Source organism: Podarcis pityusensis (assembly GCF_964106645.2).
Source record: "Podarcis pityusensis genome assembly, chromosome: 9".
NCBI classification, from domain to species: Eukaryota; Metazoa; Chordata; class Lepidosauria; order Squamata; family Lacertidae; genus Podarcis; species Podarcis pityusensis.
Genome location: NC_138034.1, coordinates 15,419,316 through 15,440,352, shown reverse-complemented (window position 1 = coordinate 15,440,352; position 21,037 = coordinate 15,419,316). Strand labels below are relative to the sequence as shown.

Genomic DNA, 21,037 nt, shown 5'->3' with positions numbered 1-21,037 from the left:
TGATACATCTGAGTTGATTTAATATTTATATGCAGCTTCCCCAGCAATCAACTTGAACTCAAAGCACCTCATGTCAATAACAGGCCATTAACAAATGAAAATGCTTCCTAATACGAAATGAAGCATTCAGTAAAAGTACAATAAATGCATCGAAGCAATAGCAAAATCAGGTGTAGGCAAACTCAGCCCTCCATATGTTTTGGGACTACAATTCCCATCGTCTCTGACCACTGGTCCTGTTAGCTAGGGATGATGGGAGTTGTAGTCCCAAAACATCTGGAGGGCCAAATTTGCCTATGCCTGAGCAAAACCAACCATCATCAATCAGGCTACCCCACCTCCCGACATAAGACCGTAGCTTTTTCCCCTTTTTCTTTTTAAGAACTAAGACAGCAAAAAGTCCCCGATTCAAAATATGTTTCAGAATGTGCTGCTATTTTTTTGGGGGGGGGGAGGGTTATTGTTTTATTGCAATATATTATATTAGAGTTTCACTGTTTCATTCCTTGTTATATTGTACATATTGCCTCTGTTATTTGTAAACCAGCTACAGGCCGCCTTAAATATCACACAGTGTATGAATATATTAAATAAATGGTGCTCAAATTAAGCTCAAAGAAGAAGGTGGCACCCTCATGGTGACTCCAGAGGCGAGACTTGATGTAGTCTTTCAGGGTCAACAAACTGAGATTGGCTCACCCATGTTGGCCCGGCACACTATCTGAGCTGGGTGTTTTATTTGGGTTGCCATATTTCAAAAAGTGAAAATCTGGACACAAACGTTTTTGACTTTGTTTTTGGCAAAGTTGTTGAGCAAAAAAAAGTTTCTGAGCTATTTTAAACAAAAATCACCAAAATCTACACTACCGACATGGGCTGCGACCCGATTTCCCCAGACATTCCAGCGATTTCCGCCTGGAGGCTCTTTGCAAAGGATGAATTTCCACGAAATTCTGGATGTATGGCAACCCTAGTTTTAGAGCTCAATGGATCCAGTCCTGAAGGGAATCACAACAGCTTCCTCCTTGTCTTCCCAATGAATTGATCTTTGATACAGGTGTTTCCCAGGAAGACAAGCAAGGTCCCCTGGAGCTGAATGGGCAAATACTGTCTTCCCTCATTTTTTGTAAATCACTGTTGTTAAGAGCTATTATATGCCGTTTCATAATTATGTGTTCCTTCTCCACACCCATTTCTAGGATTTTAAACTTGGATATGGCATCACTATAATCCCCATGAACGTAGCCAATGTGAGACAGATAGGCCGCACAGCCAAACAATCTTTCGAAATAATCACACCTTACAAGAGCTTTAGGTAAGTCCCTGGAACACTTGTTCCGATAATGCAAACGTAAATAATTGTGGAAACTATTATTGAGAACCTTTGAAACCACCTACATGAAGTATTATTATTATTCTGTAGTAGGGTTGCCATATTTCTTTTAAAAAATAATAATAATAATTTTTGTTTGCTTTTTAAAAATAAACAAAATATAACAAAATCATTTTTAAGTCCATATACAGAGATTACTCTGAATCTCACGACTTCCTCCCACCCCCTCCATGAGTCCTAATGCTAATATTTACACCTGCATATCAATTCATTATCCAAATATTTTGTCCCTCTAAATTAGCCCTAGTTTTTGTTACTTTACAAATGTGGTTAAAATCCTGCTAATGTTTTCATCTGTTTACAATGGTCACGTAGATCTATTAAAATTTTCCCCCATTCTTTTTTTAAAGTTCTTGTCGTCTTGGTTTCCGAGCTTCCCAGTTAATTTTGCCATTTCAGCGTGGTCCATCAACTTGGTTTGCCATTCTTCCCTGGCCTGCGTTGTTTCTTCCTTCCATCTCTGGGCTAGTAACATCTGTACAGCTGTGGGTTGTCATATTTCAAGATGGTAAAAACCTGGACACAAAAAGTCGTTGAGCTTTTTTAGGGCAATTGCCTGATAGCCCCCTACTGCCACCGCCAAGCCGAAGCCACCCATGCCAGAACCCAGGTCGCCCAAACCAGAGCCCGGGTCCTCTATGGCAGAGTTCAGTCCTGAACCAGAGCTGCCCATGCACACAATTCTTTTTATTAAACCCCAAATCCAGGACGTTTGCTTTAAAATGTTTAATTCCCCCTAGACGGGCATGTAGTACCCCCAAAAGAAGACATGCCCAGGAATTCCAGGATGTATGGCAACCCTGTTCTATAGAGCAAAAATAGTGTTGCATGCCATCCCAATCTCTGAGTGGTAAGGGATTCTAGAGCTGTAATGAGACTTACAGCACGAGGCTGTCTAGGATTCTGCCTGTAGAATTCAGAACTCTGTTTTGCTTTTTGTTTGCTTTTGTTGAAACGGCAGGATAGGATTATTATTTTTTAATGAATCTTTTGGCTTTTTGTTTTGTTTTGTTTAAGTCCTCTGCTGTGTTTTGACAAAAGGAAATAAATCCAAAACTCCTAAGTGTACAGGCAATATTTTAGACAACTTCACTTCTTGCAAAGCGTAGATATAGAAGAGGATAGAGGTACAGTCATACCTTGGATCCTGAATGCCTTGCAAGTTGAATGTTTTGGCTCCTGAACACTGCAAACCCAGAAGTGAGTGTTCTGGTTGTGAACGTTCTATGGAATCTGAATGTTTGACGTGGCTTCTGGACATTTTGGAAGTTGAACAGACTTCCGGAATGGATTCCGTTCGACTTCCAAGGTACCACTTTGAGGTACCACTGTATACAAGACAGAAAGGACAGAAACAACACAGCAACATATGAGGCTTTGTGGAAACCCAAATCTGCATTGAGGAGGCTTCCTGACATCACAGTTTGATTCCAAGAGTGGGGAAAGCACTCCGAATCACCCCAATTTGCCTCATGATTTGGTTTCCTCACAGACCCAATGCACATCCTTTTATATTATTATTATTATTTATTTCATTTCTATACTGCTTTATATTTTGAAGAAAAATCTCAAAGCGGTTTACAGAATATTAAAATATCAACAAAACATCAACAAAACAATCTGAAGAAAGTCAAATATAGAGTATACAATGAAAGCAACATAATTAACAGAAAACTAAAATATCTTAATGATTTCAAAACAAAACATTACAAAGGAGGTCAACTACAGAATACATATTTAACACAAAGTTAAAAAAAATCTTAAACATTTTTTAAAAAACCATTGCTAAGTGAAGTCAAATATAAAATGCACATTTAAAACAGCATAATTAACAAGGGAATAAAATATTATCATGAGCGTTATATATAAGAGTGACGTGTGTAAGTTGGCAAATATTAACTGAGGTAAGAAAGCAAAGCAGGGTTTTTATTTTAAGGTTCATTTAATGTGCATTAATTTGATTATCTTGATGCTCAGCTCTCATCTTCATGCAGCTAACATCTCTTAATAGCTGGTAAAACAAATAGGCCTGATCTATTTTGTATTTAATTGGAAGACCCTTTGTCAATGGGTTTCAGCTTTACGGCAGAGTCTGAAAAAGAGAAGCAGGAGTGGATCGAAGCACTACAGCAGTCTATTGCGGAAACTCTCTCTGACTATGAAGTAGCTGAGAAGATCTGGTTCAATGACTCAAACAGGTCCTGTGCTGACTGCAAGGAACCGGATCCTGACTGGGCATCCATCAATCTCTGTGTTGTCATTTGTAAGAAGTGTGCAGGTAATTAAGAAACTGAGTGTTCCATCAGACAACATGCCTACCTTAAAGGGCATGGTGTGCCTCAGCCATATTTATTTCTGATTTAGTGCAAAGGCTTTAATCCTATTATAGCTTCAAGAGCCCAGTTTAATTTTTCAAAATTGTGATATAGTTGATAAATCCCTTTTAAGTGTAGCATATGAAATTATATGGGAAATTATTGTACCACTTTGCAGGGATAGTATGTGGGATCTGTGATGACTCCCAATGCCCTAGAGGGTTCTACAGACCAGGGCAGGGATACGGGTGGCACTGTGGTCTAAACCACTGAGCCTCTTGGACTTGCTGATCAAAAGGTTCAAATCCCCGTGACAAAGTGAGCTCCCGTTGCTCTGTAGCAGTTCCTGCCAACCTAGCAATTTGAAAGCATGCCAGTGCAAGTAGATAAATAGTTACCGCTGCGGCGGGAAGGTAAACAGTGTTTCCATATGCTTTGGTTTCCATCACCGTGTCCCGTTGTGCCAGAAGTGGTTTAGTCATGCTGTCCACATGACCTGAAAACCTGTCTGTGGACAAACACTGGCTCCCTCGGCCTGAAGCAAGATGAGTGCCACAACCCCATAGTCCCCTTTGACTGGACTTAACCGTCCAGGGGTCCTTTATCTTTTTACCTACAGACCAGTTGAATCAGGCACAGGGAAATTCCAGCCCAGGGGCAAAATTACATCCAGTAGGGATCATAAAGGTAAAGGTAAAGGGACCCCTGACCATTAGGTGCAGTCGTGGCCGACTCTGGGGTTGAGGCTCTCATCTCGCTTTATTGGCCGAGGGAGCCGGTGTACAGCTTCCGGGTCATGTGGCCAGCATGACTAAGCCACTTCTGGTGAACCAGAGCAGTGCACGGAAACGCCGTTTACCTTCCCGCCAGAGCGGGACCTATTTATCTACTTGCACTTTGAGATGCTTTCAAACTGCTATGTTGGCAGGAGCAGGGACCGAGCAACGGGAGCTCACCCCGTCATGGGGATTTGAACTGCCAGCCTTCTGATCAGCAAGTCCTAGGCTCTGTGGTTTAACCCACAGCACCACCCGCTCGTAGTTTGGCCCATAAAACAGTTTTTCAAAGTCAAGGCCATCTGTCATGGATGCTTTAGTTGAGATTCCCCATAAGGTCCCTCCCAACTCTATGATTTTATGAAGCCCACCTGCCCTACACCTGAAGTCATATTTGACATCAGGTGTGAAACAGGTAAAGATGTGGCTGCAAAGGAATGTCTGCTCTTGATTTTTCCCTTGCAAGCAGGGCTTGCATTCAGCACCTTTAAATTTGGGCACTCCCTGGGATTGGCTACTCTGGACTTCCTGATTGGGAACTCTATAGAGTGTGGCCAACCCCTGGTGAAAATGGAGCTTGAAGCCACTGCTGAGGTTTTTTTAAATCCAATCGATCCCTTCAAAGGACCATTTTTCCTTCACATCCCAGCTTGAATCAATCCACCTTGCTGAGGACAAATGTTCCTTTGCAGCATGGCTTGATTGCAAGCTAGATTGTGAAGGGAAAATAGGTTACTTGATGACATGGTGAAGTCAGGTAATAGACAAGTAGATGAGCCAACCTGCCTGTCAAAATGATCCACAGGTGAAGGAGTTCAGGATCTTGCCCACCAGCCATATATTGTAAGCCACATGATGTAGGCACACCCCTTTCTTTTCTTTTATCTGTTTATCAAATTTCTGACCCTAATTTCTAACCCTGAAACGTGCTACATCTTGTTATTTTGACCCAGGGCAACACAGATCCTTAGGACCCAGGGATTCGAAGGTCCGAAGCCTCAAAATGGATGCCAGCATTTGGAGTAATGAACTCATTGAGGTAAGAAAGAGTAGGGTGGAAGGGGAATAGGAGAGACAAGCCTTATCAGTGGGAAAAGTAAACATTTACTGTGATGTTTCGTGGCATGTAATGATGCTCCTGAGGAATTTGTCTATTAATTTGAAATCCCTTACCACTTGATACAAATGCTCCTGTGCTTCATTGTTTTGTGCTGATTTTTAAATTTTTTTATTGCTTTTTATTGATCCATGGTAGTGAGAATTTTTCCCCCGTGTTGAGCCAGATTTCTTAGAATAGAAAGTGTGGGGGATAAATATATTAACATAAAAAGGAAAGCTGTTTTACGTTTTACTGTGGAAATAGAAGCTCATTGTCACCACGTATTAAATAAAACACGTTCTTTTTATTTTCTTAAGTGACTTCAGTACTTTGAAAAGTTATCCTTAATGCCAAGCTATTAGAGCTTGCTGTTGTTTTCTAAAGAACTTCACTGACATAATACTTTAATTTATTTCCCCACATTTTTCAGTTTCCAGAATGGCAAAATGTCAGTCTGTAAGGAATGTTGGGGTACATAATTGGTTTTCTACAGATGCCCGTTAATTCATCTGTACCTTCTAAGTATTTCATCATTTTCCTTGGATCCTGTGTTGGGATATTGCTAGGGCTATGCGTATGATGTCATTTGATAGGAGCACAGGAAAACTGCAGAATGCATGGCATAGCACAGAATTCAGCTTCCTGAGAGTTTCATTTTTTAAAAGTGTGTATCTAGGCCATATGGCTCTGCTGATGTGCTTGATGATGTGTGCAGAGAATGCCTGCTGAAGTCACATGAACTGCTGAACAAGATTTTGTTGAATAAGATGCTAAGAAAGCATGGGAAAGCTGCCTTTATACAGTGTCAGAACACTGTTCCATATAGCTCTGGGTTGTCTACAATGACTGGTAGTGGTTCATCAGAATTTCAGGTGGGATTCTCTCTTAGCCCCACCTGGAGATGCTGCAAATTTACCTGGGACTTTCTGCATGCTCTACCACTCATCTACAACCCTTTCCCCGTCCTCAAGGATGAAGTTTGCCTCCATTACAGTCCCTTTGGCTAGGAGAAGCAGCAGAGCAAGTCCCATGTTTAGACAGAATGAAACGGCCTCCTCATGCAGCTGATTTTGGGTGTCATGGAAAGGAAAGTGTTAGGTGTTTACTGAGTTTGCTTTCTTCCTTCTGCAGCTTTTTATTGTCATAGGGAATAAGGGGGCAAATAGCTTTTGGGAAGGAAACATTCAGCCTGATGAGGAGTTGCGTATGGATGCCCCAACAGACCGGAGGTTAACTTTTATTACACAGAAATATAAAGAGGGAAGATTCAGAAAAAGCACTTTGCTGTACAAAACCAAAGAAGAATTAAACCAGGTAAATCTGGAAGAAATCTTGGGGTATGGGGCTAGTCTTTTTTGAGGTGGTGGACTGTCTGTCTCTTTTTGTTGTGTTGTTAGATATATATACTCACACACATATACATATACATATACACATACATACACACATACAGTGGTACCTCGGGTTACATACACTTCAGATTATATACGCTTCAGGTTACAGACTCCGCTAACCCAGAAATATTACCTCAGGTTAAGAACTTTGCTTTAGGATGAGAACAGAATTCGTGCTCTGGCGGCACGGCAGCAGCAGGAGGCTCCATTAGCTAAAGTGGTGCTTCAGGTTAAGAACAGTTTCAGGTTAAGAACGGACCTACGGAACGAATTAAGTACTTAACCCGAGGTACCACTGTGCACACACACACACAGACACACAAAGAATCTGGGCACAATAAAGACTAACACCAATTTTGTTCTGAACCATAACTCCCATCACCGCTCACTATTGGCCATGCTGCCTGTGGTACAAAACATCTGGATGACATTGTGCTTTTGTAGATTAGAGTCCAGTCTGTGAAAAGATTAGAGGAATTGTGGGGCTAAATAGGCCACAACTTTATTAAATGGTCATCTCTATGTAAAGAAAGGAATAAGTAGCCTAATAAGTAGCCTAACTAATTGAACACACAACTGGACTGTCCTCTGTTGATGCCCTCTGTTGATGCTCTCTGTCACAACTCAACTGACACACCCAGGAGAAGTAAGATTACAGGAAGGTGTTTTTTTTTTTTAAAAAAAGGCACAGCCAAACAGATGTGCAATAAAAAGGACTGGCCAAAACCTAGTTTGCTTTATTGCCAAAGTGAGCAAATAGATACACCATGCCCTTCCAAACTTCAACTGATGCCAAATGGCGTTTGGGTATATAGCCCATATATAGACCACAGCTCATAGACTCATAGAATTGTAGAGTTGGTAGGGATGCCAAGGGTCATCTAGTCCAACCCCCTGCAATGCAGGAAGCCTTGGCTCACAGCTGTCCCTGGGTGGACCCCAAATCCTAAGAAACATCACTGATTAAACACAAGTCATGATTCCAGTGGCCAACCCACCCCCTCCAGCAAATCCCACAGGCAGAAGCATTGCAGAGCCAGAGGAGCAAACCAGGACTAATATTAGATACAATCACTCCCCCTCCCACTCAATTATTTCTGGCTTTTGTTAGATATGTTGATGAACTCACATTAATAGTTCAATTAATTGTTAATTTTATTGTATGCAATTTATGAAGGCCAGAATCCAGAGAATCACATAGCTAGTACTATACCTCCAAGGGGAGCTTTGAACTTGTAATTTTCCAGTGGTCTTCATGCTCTGTATAACAAATTGCTTTTGAAATGGTGTAGAGATTTGAAGATAGCTTGTTATATGGCATGAAGGTCTGTTGTTCAAAGAGGGGAGGAACGTTAGAACTTCAAGGAAGACCTTGGCTTCACCTAAGAGAGCTCTGTATTTTATATGTAGGGGATGCAGCACTATTACAATTTTATTCCAGAATGCCAAGTGACAGTAGTTACACTACTAGGGTTAAATGAAGATATTTCAGTTTGTTCCATCTGTTCTGTGACTTCTAAATGTACGTGTTCAGAAAGGATTTTGTTTTGATCTGCAGAGATAGACAAGGACCAGCAAAATAATCAGTTGAGCTAGAGTATCCTCTAGAGGCATCGATGTGTCACCAGTATTGCTGAAACAAATAGTAAAGTGATTGTGCTTCCTGTGTAGCATTTTTTAATAACGCCTTATAAGTTTTTCTTATTGTATCTGCCTTGAGAAGTCACAGCCCAGTTAATGTTGCTCAAAAAGAGAAAAAAGAAAAATATGTATTTGCATAACCCCATAAATATGCAACCTACGTTTCTGGCTAAACCCAAGTGTCATGCATTTTCCTCCATCCATGGATGATAAAAGCCCTGCTCAGATGGCAAATAAATGTCTGTACAGAGAAGAGGTGGTATTATGGTGCCTTGTTCTCATCCACATACTAGCTCAAATTCCCTGTAGAATGCCTACACATGTGCATCTTGCATGCATGATCAGGGACACTAAAAAAGAGAGAAAGACCCTGCACACATACAAATTGTACAGCATGTGCTCTGCTCAGCAGTCTAGCTGAATGTGTGAAAATTGTGGTTGGATTCTGGAGTCTTCATTAAGCATGTTTAGGCACCAGGCAAACAAGTACCTTCAGCTGATTGACATCTAATGCCCTTTTAAATTGTGTTGGGGAGGGGGTGGTTTATTGGATGGTTCTTCTTTTCATTTTTATTATGCATTTTGTGGTTTTATATTGTGATGCTATGTTGTGAACCGCCCTAAGACCTGCGGGTATGGGGCAGTATAAAAAATTATTATTATTATTATTATTATTATTATTATTATTATTAATAATAATATTAATAATAAAATTTAGGTTTGTATGTGTACATATGCATTCAGTATAATGGATGTGGGTGGCCCTGTGGTCTAAACCACTGAACCTCTTGGGCTTGCTGATCAGAAGGTCGGCAGTTTGAATCCCCGCAATAGGTTGAGCTCCCGTTGCTCTGTCCCAGCTCCTGCCAACCTAGCATTTCAAAAGCACACCAGTGCAAGTAGATAAATATGTACCGCTGCAGCGGGAAGGTAAATGGCGTCTCTGTGCACTGTGGTTCCGTCACGGTGTTCCACTGTGCCAGAAGTGTTTAGCCATGCTGGCCACATGACCCAGAAAGCTGTCTGTGGACAAACAGGCTCCCTCGGCCTGAAAACGAGATGAGTGCTGCAACCCCATAGTCGCCTTTGACTGGACTTAACCATCCAGGGGTCCTTTACCTTTACCTTTTATAGGGAGGCCTACTGAACAGGGCTAGTAATAGTTCCTGTACAAGCTAAGCTCTCTTAAAAAATGGATGTTGGTCCAGACCTACGAATCCCCCAATAATTGTAGCACATTGTGATTTAATAACCTTATGATAGTTGCCTGTGAAATGTGGCGAGCTTTGACCTTGCTGCATGAATTTCAGCTGAATGCATCGGCTACAGTGTGACGAGATCGCTGAGATTGCCCATTGCATTAAGAGTCATTAATTCCTTCCTGTTTGGTGTTCTACTTGTAGCTCATGCTTTTCATCTTTATGATCAGGCCCTGTGTGCTGCGGTAGTTAAGCAGGACGTATTGGAAACAATGATGTTGTTGTTTAGCGGAGCAGATGTGATGTGCGCTACCGGAGATCCTGTCTACAGTACTCCATACTTGTTAGCCAAGAAATCAGGACAAAGGCTGCAGATGGAATTCCTCCACCACAATAAGTTTTCAGGTACGGACCTGAAGTGTATGTGTGTAACTGCATGGTGCAATGTATTTTAAAAGATCAAATAATGACAAAACGGAGAGAATGTGGCAGCACTAAGTCAAAGCACCACTTGCAAAACTCTTTGATGTATATTGGATGCTATGACTGGATTTTTGTAAGAGAGATAAAAATCATGAATCCTGTACGCTTGCAGGTAAATTCCCTTTTACAGTCGTACCTTGGTTTTCGAACAGTTTAGTTACTGAATGTTTTGGCTCCTGAACGCCGCAAACCTGGAAGTGACTGTTCCGGTTTGCAAACTATTTTTGGAAGCCGAACGTTCCATTGCTTCCAATTGGCTGCAGGAGCTTCCTGCAGCCAATCAGAAGCCCTGCTTTGTTTTTCGAACATTTTGGAAGTCAAAGGGACTTCCGGAACAGATTCCATTTGACATCCAAGTATGACTGTACTTTCCTGGTTTTGGCACCTTGCTGCCTTGGTACATGTGTGTGTGTTTGTGTATGTGTGTGTTTGTTTGTGTGTGTGTGTGTGAGAGAGAGAGAGAGAGAGGAGGCGGGGGGGGGGAGAGAGAGGTAGAAAGAGAAAAAAGGAAGGGGCAGAGGGCCTGGATGGAGAAAGAAATTGAGGTATACATCTTTTTTTAATATATTTTATTAAATTCCCACAAATTTCACATAAAATTCCAATAGTTAATAATTTTTTTTGTTTTTTTTATCGATACATGTTTCATAGTCACTGAAACAGGCTCTTTTCATTATACGTTTTTGTGACTTTTACAGATTTCCCTAACTATGAAGTTCATTCGGACAATGTTTCCTGTCGAGATTCTTCTTCCTTCCTTTGTGACTATTTGTACAAGGTTTCCTTCAATGCCACAAAGCCGTTTACAGAGAAGAAACTAAAAGAAGGTATTACAATCTCTTTCCCATCCTGTTCACCCCAATGCTTGACTTGGTTTTTAGACCATTGGTCAGATTGTAGCCCTTTCCTGTTTTATGTTAGAACCTTAAAGGTAATACAAGGGGGGGGGGAATGTTTTTGTGAAATGATGTGTATGCAAAGAGACTGAAATGTTCCCTTAAATAAAATAAGATTCTCTGATCACAAGTTCATAACGAAGAATAGAAGGAGAGGGAATGATTCGGTAATACGTATAGCAAGTATTATACTTCCTACACACTTGATTTCTTTTAAAATACTGCTTACCCTAATGATTTCCATGTGTACATTATAAGAGATACATTATGTTTTATTTTCCAATAGTTCCAAAGAAGAATAAATAAAAAAAGTTTTTTTTCCTCATTTTTTAAAAATGCCTAAATTATGACAAATTAGTTTGATAGTTAATAGGGATCATATTCAAACTTGATTTTTGGGAATAATTAAAAAAAAAACTCCTTAGGATTAAAGATGCAGTTAAGTTAAGTCAAAACAAAGTATACCCCTCTTGAAATTACTTAATTCCAAACATTTGTATTTATAATTCAGTCGTATTTATTCACTTCTTTGTGGTTCTTAGAGAAGAAAAATTGGGTTGTAAAGATATGTTTTTCTGAAAACCTATCATGGGAACAAAAAGCAGTAGCATTTGAGTGTAGAGTTGGGTCCTATGCCTTTTATTAGAGCCTGAGTTTAAATATATTGTGGGATTAATTTCATATGCCCACAGGAGATTTGTAGTTCTTCAACAGCAGATTACCACATGGCAAAATGGAGAGGAGTTTCAATGCTGTTACACAACATAGAGGCTTGCAGTTTTCAGGGGTAGAATGAAATGTGTTGCCCTGCTGCAAGGATTACTTCTCTCTGCCCCATAGAGTGGAGATAGCTCACACCCTTTCGAAACACTGCCTAGGATGTGTGCCACTAACATGGAAGCTTGGTTCAGGAATGATGAGTAATTCACCACTACAGTCATACCTTGAGTTGTGTTTGCTTGACATTGCGTTTTTTCAGGTTACAAACGTGGCAAACTCGGAAGTGTTTGCACAGGAGCGCATGCACAGGAGCGATCTGTGCGCTTCATGCATGCGCAGGAGTGCTCTATCGCATCACATGCATGCACAGAAGCAGTGCTCTACTTACGGACTTTTTGGGGTGCAAACAGCACCCCGGAACGGATCGCATCCGTAAGTAGAGGTACCACTGTATATGAAAGCATTGTCCTATTTAATCATCCCACAAGACAACAGTTACTGCAGAATTGCTTCTTGATGTTGCAAGGTCATAACACATTGCTTTAAGGAGGTGCTTGGTCACTAAAATGCCAAACCAAAACAGTTCTGTGTACCTTCTATTAATGCAGATGAGGTCTTGGTCACATTCCCTTGTGACAAAGAGACAAGGAGAGTTACACAAATGACCCTCTCGGTCATTTTGTAGTGTTGATGACTGAGGCTTGGACAAAGGATTTCACAGTGGGGAAAGGGAAGAGTTGGTTGGAAGACCAAGGGGAAAGAGGTGAAGGACCTGTGGTGTTGTGGGGTGAAGGAAGGAAAATCAAGAGCCCTCTGTTTTTCCCCACTGCTCATCTTAAGATAACAGGCACCATAATAGTTGTACATGACAATGCTAGGTATATATTTTCATAGGACGGGCTCTCAAATCTTGACATGTAGTGGTTTCTTGGAAGAATAGCATTGGTAAGCTTTAAAATATTATAGTGTTCCTTGGCTTTTTCTCCTATTTGTTACAAATCTTTTGCGCATATATCTTCAGGTAAAGCCTGATTTTTGTATGTGTATTTGTGTTTTTGTGAAAGCTATAGCCCCACAATACTGAGTGGGCTTTCTACCATCACCTCTGCCAGCGTAAAATAGATTGACTCTGCCTTGGCCTCTATTTTCAGTGTTCATGGAAAACAAGAGCACCACCTTTTAGCTACTGCATGCTATGATTCAACTGTTCATTTTGCAATCAGCTCCTGTCAGGCTACAAGTTTTTTCCTGCAGCTTTCAATTCTTCTAAGTTCAGAGGTGTTTTTTTGCTTTGCCACTTAGGTTTTTCTTTCTTCTATCCGTGTCTGTATAGTTTCGGTAAACCTGAAATTGTCAAAATACGATATTCTGCTTTAAAAAGATCTTCTTATTTGGAAACCCAGCGAGGTTGTGGCAAGTGTTAAAAGGAGGCTGTTTCAGAAAACATTGCTGTCTGCTTTTGATCTATAAACAAGCTGTGTAAACCCATCGATTTATCGGAAGCCTTGGTCAAAATAACACCGATTGGACTTGAATATCCAGATGATCCGGGAGATGAGAGCAAGGCAATTTGTTGCAAATCTGTAGATCCCTGATGGGAATGGAGGCTTGCATCTGTCTGTATTTGTAGACAAGGCACATATTTCTACATATTTCCACAGCTCTAGATGGGAACAAAAGCACTGCAGGAGCCTATGCCATTTTCACAAGATGCAACCTTGAATTTCCCATAAGGCATCTCCCTGCTTTGGAATGCCAGTACACCTGGGAATACCTGTGTTTCCTTAGTGCCTGCCTTCCTGCAGCCACTATTTATAGAAGCAGATGGAGGCTGATGTCAGGCTGGTTCCACTTAGACGAACTTCAGAGCCGTCTGTCCTTTCTATGATGGACTATTGAAATGCGCTCTACGTGGGGCTACCTTTGAAGGTGACCAGGAAACTACAATTGATCCAGAATGCGGCAGCTAGACTGATGACTGGGAGTGGCCCTGAGACCATATAACACCAGTCCTGAAAGACCTACATTGGCTCCCAGTACGTTTCTGGGCACAGTTCAAAGTTGGTGCTGACTTTCAAGCCCTAAACAGCCTCTGCCCAGTATACCTGAAGGAGTGTCTCCACCCCCATCGTTCAGCCCGGACACTGAGGTCCAGTGCTGAGAGTTTCTCCCTGTGGGAAGTGAGGTTACAGGAAACCAGGCAGAGGGCCTTCTTGGTAGTGGTGCCCGCCCTGTGGAATACTCTCCCATCAGATGTCAAACAGATAAGTAACTAAACAACCTTTAGAAGACATCTGAAGGAACTTTTGAATGGTTGATGTTTTGTTGTGTTTTTTAATATTCTGTTGGGAGCCGCCCAGATTGTCTGGGGAAACCCAGGCAGATGGGCAGGTATAAATAAATAAATAAATAAATAAATAAGCAAGCCATCTGAAGGCAGCCCTGTTTGTTGTTGTTGTTTAGTCGTGTCCGACTCTTCGTGACCCCATGGACCAGAGCACGCCAGGCACTCTTGTCTTCCACTGCCTCCCGCAGTTTGGTCAAACTCATGCTGGTAGCTTTGAGAACACTGTCCAATCATCTCGTCCTCTGTCATCCCCTTCTCCTTGTGCCCTTCATCTTTCCCAACATCAGGGTCTTTTCCATGGAGTCTTCTCTTCTCATGAGGTGGCCAAAGTATTGGAGCCTCAGCTTCAGGATCTGTCCTTCCAGTAAGCACTCAGGGCTGATTTCCGTCGGAATGGATAGGTTTGATCTTCTTGAAGTCCATGGGACTCTCAAGAGTCTCCTTCAGCTCCACAATTCAAAAGCATCAATTCTTTGGTGATCAGCCTTCTTTATGGCCCAGCTCTCACTTCCATACATCACTACACTGTGCTCTTAGCTTCCCCCCAATCCTGTTACATAACTCTGACCTTTCCCAACACTGTGCATTTGTTGCCTACACTTTTGTTCTATCATGGGAGAAGCCGCAGAACCAGGAGGGCAACCTGTGTGCTAAATTCCTCAATTGGAAAAGGGTTAGCTCATGATTACTTGAATTCATCTTTTTGAATCCACCACTGTTTTTGTTGAAAAAAAGCAAGGTGTGGCCACGAGATCATCTGAACATCAGCTTGCCTTTCCCCCTCCTGTGGCCACAAAAGTTTAAGCTGCGTCCCTTCTTCAGTTGACAGTCAGTTCCATAAAGTAGATTGGGGAATTGCATGGACATTGGGGGTGGAGTCAGCAGGGATGGTTGGATGTCAATCATAATATCAGCTTACTTACTGGGTGGACGTCTCACATGGCGGGACTTCCGGTTCCTATTTTCCTCTGTGCAGCCTCCCATGCACCCCCAATACCTGCCCAGGGGTGCCATTTTTTGGAGTGTGTGCAGAGAGGGCTGGGGAAAAAAATGGAATTTCCATTGCTTATACTTGTGTCAGGGGCTTATCCGAATAGCACTACTATAAAGACCATTAGCTTTTCAGCCAGCGAACCAGCACCTATGGGAAATTATTCATGGCTATTTGAGAAGCTACACACTTTTTAAATACAAGGTGCAGTTCAAATGAGTCCTTAAAAACCATAATGTTTTGTTACCTGGGTGATGGTTAAAGTAAGAAATGGTGCACTACATGTGGCGCAAACATAAATGAACGTTACTTTTATGTTCTCTAGAAGAATTGCGAGGGCAGTTTACTACTGTGTACAGCTACTTTGTCCTTTAAAGCTGTAATATTTATTTGCTAAAGGCCTAAATGTAACAGTCTACATAAGTCTGTTTGCCGAGACATCCTTATTTAGTTGTAATGTGCACCGAGATTGTGGCAAGACCAGACTTTGAAGCTGTTTACTAAAAAAAAGGATGCATGTCTAGGAAGCTCAGTTGCATTTTGTTGACTTCTGTCTGTGTGTGCTTGTGCAAATGGGAACCGCATTAGTGTTTTATTTAATGCATTTTGTGGATTTTTGCTTTTGTTTCAAGATTTCGGTACTCCTGAAGCCCTCACAATTTCCAGTATTTTTTTTAATCCCAAGTCTGAATCATACCCTTCTCAAAGACTGCAGAGTGCAGAAAATACAACTTATTTTCCAAAGATTTCCACCTGTATTTTCCATATTTATTTATTATTTTATTTATTAAATTTCTATACCATCTTGCATCTGAGGAGCACAGGGCGGTTTACAATATAAAAACACAAAAATACATAACATAGTAACAAACCAAAACAATGAACCCCTTCACTAGCAAACACAACAAGCAATAAAACAAAGAGCTAGTTAAAAACATAAAGCTTAAAGAACAGCACAGTCCTGACTAAAACAATATATAAAATGCTTGGGACTATATGTAGGGTTGCCATATTTTGAAGAGCCAAAAAGAGACCACATTTGCCTACTGCTACTTTTAGCTATGGATCACTATGATGAAAAAGAGGGCGTGTCCTGGAAAAAAGAGGACACATGGCAACCCTCCTGTATTAAATATAGGAAAGTCTTAATTGTAATGCTATCACCAGGCATGTCTCCTTGGGAGGGCAATCCAAATGGGTGCCACCACAGAAAAGGCCCCCTCTTTTGTAGCAGCACAATGTCATTTTGTAGCAGCATAATGTCATTAGGGACGCGGGTGGCGCTGTGGGTTAAACCACAGAGCCTAGGACTTGCCGATCAGAAGGTCGGCGGTTCGAATCCCCGCGACGGGGTGAGCTCCCGTTGTTCAGTCCCTGCTCCTGCCAACCTAGCAGTTTGAAAGCATCTCAAAGTGCAAGTAGATAAATAGGTACTGCTCCGGCGGGAAGGTAAACGACGTTTCCGTGCGCTGCTCTGGTTCGCCAGAAGCGACTTAGTCATGCTGGCCACATGACCTGGAAGCTGTACGCTGGCTCCCTCGGCCAATAAAGCGAGATGAGCGCCACAATCCCAGAGTCGATCACGACTGGACCTAATGGTCAGGGGTCCCTTTACATTTTAATGTCATTTTGGTAAGAGGAAAACAATTGAAGCTCTTTATAGTATATTGAAAGTTGACATGGACAGAATTTATCTGAGAGCTGATATGAATGATATTGGAGTGGAACTGAATACACACCCTGTCAGATGAGTGTATGCATTTTTCCTCTCCCTTTTGTGATCTGCAGGAGCGACAATGGGAGCTGGTTGAGACTTCACATAAAAATAAACTACATTTCAGATAATAACTACAAATACAGTAGAAATGTTCCAGCCTAGCCAGCCCCGTCTTGTACTAGTTTGTATTTGCAGACATCCTCTTATGACACAGAGCATTCAAAAATGTAGTCCTCTTCTGGCGTCTGAATTGGCCTGGTCAAATCTACCAGCTCATGACTCTGCCGCAGACTTCTTCAACCTGGGGCCTTCGAGAAGTCATTGGACTCTAATTCCCAGCATCCCTGACCATTAGCCATGCTGGATGGGGCTGATGGGAGTTGTAGTCTGAAAAAAATCTGAAGGATACTAATCTAGGGGAGGTTGTTCTTCCACCTCATTCTCACATCATTCTGCTGCATATGTGGACTAGACCTGTGTGTGGCATGTATACCAGAGTGGAGATATGTTGAATAACATTTGAGTAGCTCTACATGGTACTTTTACTTGTTATTAAGAAGATAAAACCCTGTCAGCACATTTGCTGTTGCTTTATTTAATTCTACTTTGAGAGATACTCTCTGCAAAGAAAACCAAATTATGTTTCCCAAATTGTGTTTCTTAAAGTGCGTCTCCTCCTCCTTTGAAAACTACCTTTTATTGAATTAATATCACAGATATTAGTTGGCAAAAGAAAATGAAAGCCTTAAGTTTTGCAAGAGTCTTTTTTCAGTATTACTGTACTTTTCCGTCTATAAGACACCCCCATGTATAAGATGTCACCTCCTGTTTGGGTCTCAAAATTGAGAAAATGGGGGGAGATTGCCAAGAGTTGTTGAGCTTTTTGGGGGGGAGATTGCCCACACTTGTGGAGCTTTATTTGGAGGGGGTGCTGAAAATCGCTCACCCGCAGAACCACAGAAGCCAATCACACGGACAGTGAACAAACCGCCAATCATCTGCACGATCACAGAAAGCAAGCGCCAATCGCCCACCCAATTGCCCCAGCAGCCAATAGCCGGCGGACCTTGACGCATCCACCATTCACCCACAAACACTCTGCTGATAAACTCCTGCTCACAGCAGCTAACAATCACAATTCCCACCTCTCGACTACCCATGTATAAGACGAGCCCCAGTTTTTGGAATAATTTTTTATGACAATAACCTAGTGTTATACATGGAAAAATATGGAAACTTTGCTATGCACTATTTCCTTGATCTGTAGACTCATGCATCTCCCCTTTTCCCTTTTTAACATAAATGCAGACTGCAATAAGAGATGGTGCACTTTGGAAAGTCGCTATTTGAGCTACTATGAAAATGAGAAGACCGCCTCCCCCAATGGGATGATTGACCTTAATGAAGTCATCTGCCTGGTTATTCACAGAGCAAACTCCTTTTCACACATGGGGTAAGTTCTGGATCATCCCCAAAAACCCTCTTAAATAATCTTATATGAAATATATCCTCCCCAAAGCATGGTTGGTTTGGGGACTTGGTAAACAAATATTTATCCCCTGCTCTTGTTGCATGTGCTGCTTCCCTCCCATCTATAGCTGCTGGCTTCAAGAGCTGCTGTGACTACATTCTCCTTGCTTTTCCTGAGATCCCTCCAGGCCTTTTAAAACCAGAACTGGCAGCTGAGATAGCCTAACGCTGCTCTCTCCAGATGGGGAAGCAGAATGCAGACCTATGATGCAGACACCTATTCCAAAACATAGAAGATAATGTGTTTGTAGGGGCGGCATGGAGGGACAATTACAGAGAAGAATTGGCAAGGGTTATTTAACTCTTCCTGCACTGACCGATTTGCCACCTGCAAAATGACCCTCCCCTCCAATGTAAGAAACACCCTTTGTCGCTTAATTCAGCTTTCGGAGCTTAGCTGGAGAAATAAAGCGGTCTGGGGAATGTTTACGGAAGAGAATGGGCAAGCAGAATAATACTCAGAATAATGCTTCAGGAGAAGAGGAATGCAGATTATATAGCAGGAGTTTGAGGGAAGTCCCAGCTCAGAGATAGGTGAACAAAGGAATTGGGCAGTGTTAGAAGAAGGGGGAAGGGAACTGTGGTAGGGCAGCCAGCTGACACATTGTCACTGGAAAGTATTTCTGATCCCCCTTCTCCCAGAACGCAACATTTGTTTAAGAGTATAGGAACAAAGGGCTCAAAGGCATTTGACCACAAGGAGCCACCGTCAGAGAAGGTGCTGTTGCTAGGAAAAAGGGAGGAGGAGCCCAGTTTGGGCAATGCCATGTTAAGGCTGGTTGTGTTCTTTTGTCTCTTGCTATTAGGACTGAATGGGACGCGGGTGGCGCTGTGGGTTAAACCACAGAGCCTAGGACTTGCTGATCAGAAGGTCGGCGGTTCGAATCCCCGTGACGGGGTGAGCTCCCGTTGCTTGGTCCCTGCTCCTGCCAACCTAACAGTTTGAAAGCACATCAAAGTGCAAGTAGATAAATAGGTACCGCTCCAGCGGGAAGGTAAACGGCGCTTCCATGTGTGCTGCTCTGGTTCACCAGAAGCGGCTTAGTCATACTGGCTACATGACCCAGAAGCTGTACGCCGACTCCCTTGGCCAATAAAGGGAGATGAGCGCCGCAACCCCAGAGTCAGCCATGACTGGACCTAAGGGTCAGGGGTCCTTTACCTTTTATTAGGAGTGAATAAAACTCATTAAAAAAGGCCTCTCCTTGTTTTCTCTGCTCTTGCTGCAACCGGAGGAGGAATAGCTTCCCAAAGCCTTGGCAGTGCCTTGACATGCCCCTTTACGATTCAGAATCAGAATTGTAGAGTTGGAAGGGTCATCTAGTCCAACCCCCTGCAATGCAGGAATATTTTTGCCCAACATGGGGCTTGATCCTGCAACCCTCAAAGTCTCATGCTCTACCAGCTGTCTCATGCTCTTATCAACTGAGCTACCCCAGGGGATTCAAGAAATTTTGATCTACCTTCAACTTTGAATAACCCGAGTGGCAGTTCAATTAACAAATATACTGAATACTCAACTTCACCCACCCACAACCCATTAGTCCCATCTTCTTCTCTTTTAAAGTTGCATATCCTCCTACCACTTACTTGTCATCCATTCCCTCTTCGTTAAACAGTCAGAAGAGCGATTAATTTTATATTGTTTAAAAACACATAAACCATAAATAAAACCTTTTAGTTGGTGTCACTCTTACAACCTGCTTTCCCCGTTTTCAGTTATGAGTATAATGCAGGGAAATCTGGGGGAATAATTGAAACGTTTGTTACTTCGCTTTTATGAGGATTATACTAAATAGAATTTACTCTCCTTGTCCTTGGTGGTTTTAGAGCTATATTTGCCTTTGAAATCTACTTACTGTCAGAACGTGTGTTTCTCTTCTGTGCTGAAGCTGCGCATACTCAAAGAAAATGGACTCGGGCAATTGCTAAGGTAATTATCCATTCCAGATAAGTCAAGAGCATTTGCACTGCGTGTGAAGTTGGCACTATTAGCTTAGAATCTTGGGAGAAACCAGGTTTCAGTACAAGTGAATTTGGATCTGGAGAAAGTGGAAATGTGTTTCCGCCCACAACTTCTTAATGGAAAATATCTGTTGTTACAATTGCTTCTGAAGCAGGCGTAAAACATAGATCAGAAATTCAAGCTTTTTTTAAAAAAAAAAACAATACTCTTGAATTTTAAGGTAATAACTGTACAGTGGTACCTCGGGTTAAGTACTTAATTCATTTTGGAGGTCCGTACTTAACCTGAAACTGTTCTTAACCTGAAGCACCACTTTAGCTAATGGGGCCTCCTGCTGCTGCTGTGCCGCTGGAACACGATTTCTGTTCTTATCCTGAAGCAAAGTTTTTAACCTGAAGCACTGTTTCCGGGTTAGCAGAGTGTGTAACCTGAAGCGTATGTAACCCGAGGTACCACTGTATTCAAAAGCACTGGTTGAACACATTAAGGGGAATCAGGTTGAGGAGGCACTGATTTCTGATGTCTCAAAATATTGATTTCCTCCAACCCTCATTGCTTAAAAACAAACAA

The 21,037-nt window shown here is 42.0% G+C and overlaps 1 protein-coding gene across 3 annotated transcripts in view; it reads left to right on the top strand.

Moving 5' to 3' along the window:
• Positions 1–21,037, top strand: part of ARAP2 (ArfGAP with RhoGAP domain, ankyrin repeat and PH domain 2) — a 136,802-nt gene that overhangs the window by 56,141 nt on the left and 59,624 nt on the right. For all 3 annotated transcript variants that reach the window (XM_081019781.1, XM_081019779.1, XM_081019780.1), the window contains 8 exons: positions 1,200–1,315; positions 3,472–3,671; positions 5,438–5,523; positions 6,715–6,897; positions 10,048–10,222; positions 10,999–11,127; positions 18,280–18,424; positions 20,332–20,434. In XM_081019781.1, coding sequence (XP_080875907.1) covers positions 1,200–1,315; positions 3,472–3,671; positions 5,438–5,523; positions 6,715–6,897; positions 10,048–10,222; positions 10,999–11,127; positions 18,280–18,424; positions 20,332–20,434 — 1,137 coding nt within the window. The remainder of the gene's footprint in view (positions 1–1,199; positions 1,316–3,471; positions 3,672–5,437; positions 5,524–6,714; positions 6,898–10,047; positions 10,223–10,998; positions 11,128–18,279; positions 18,425–20,331; positions 20,435–21,037) is intronic.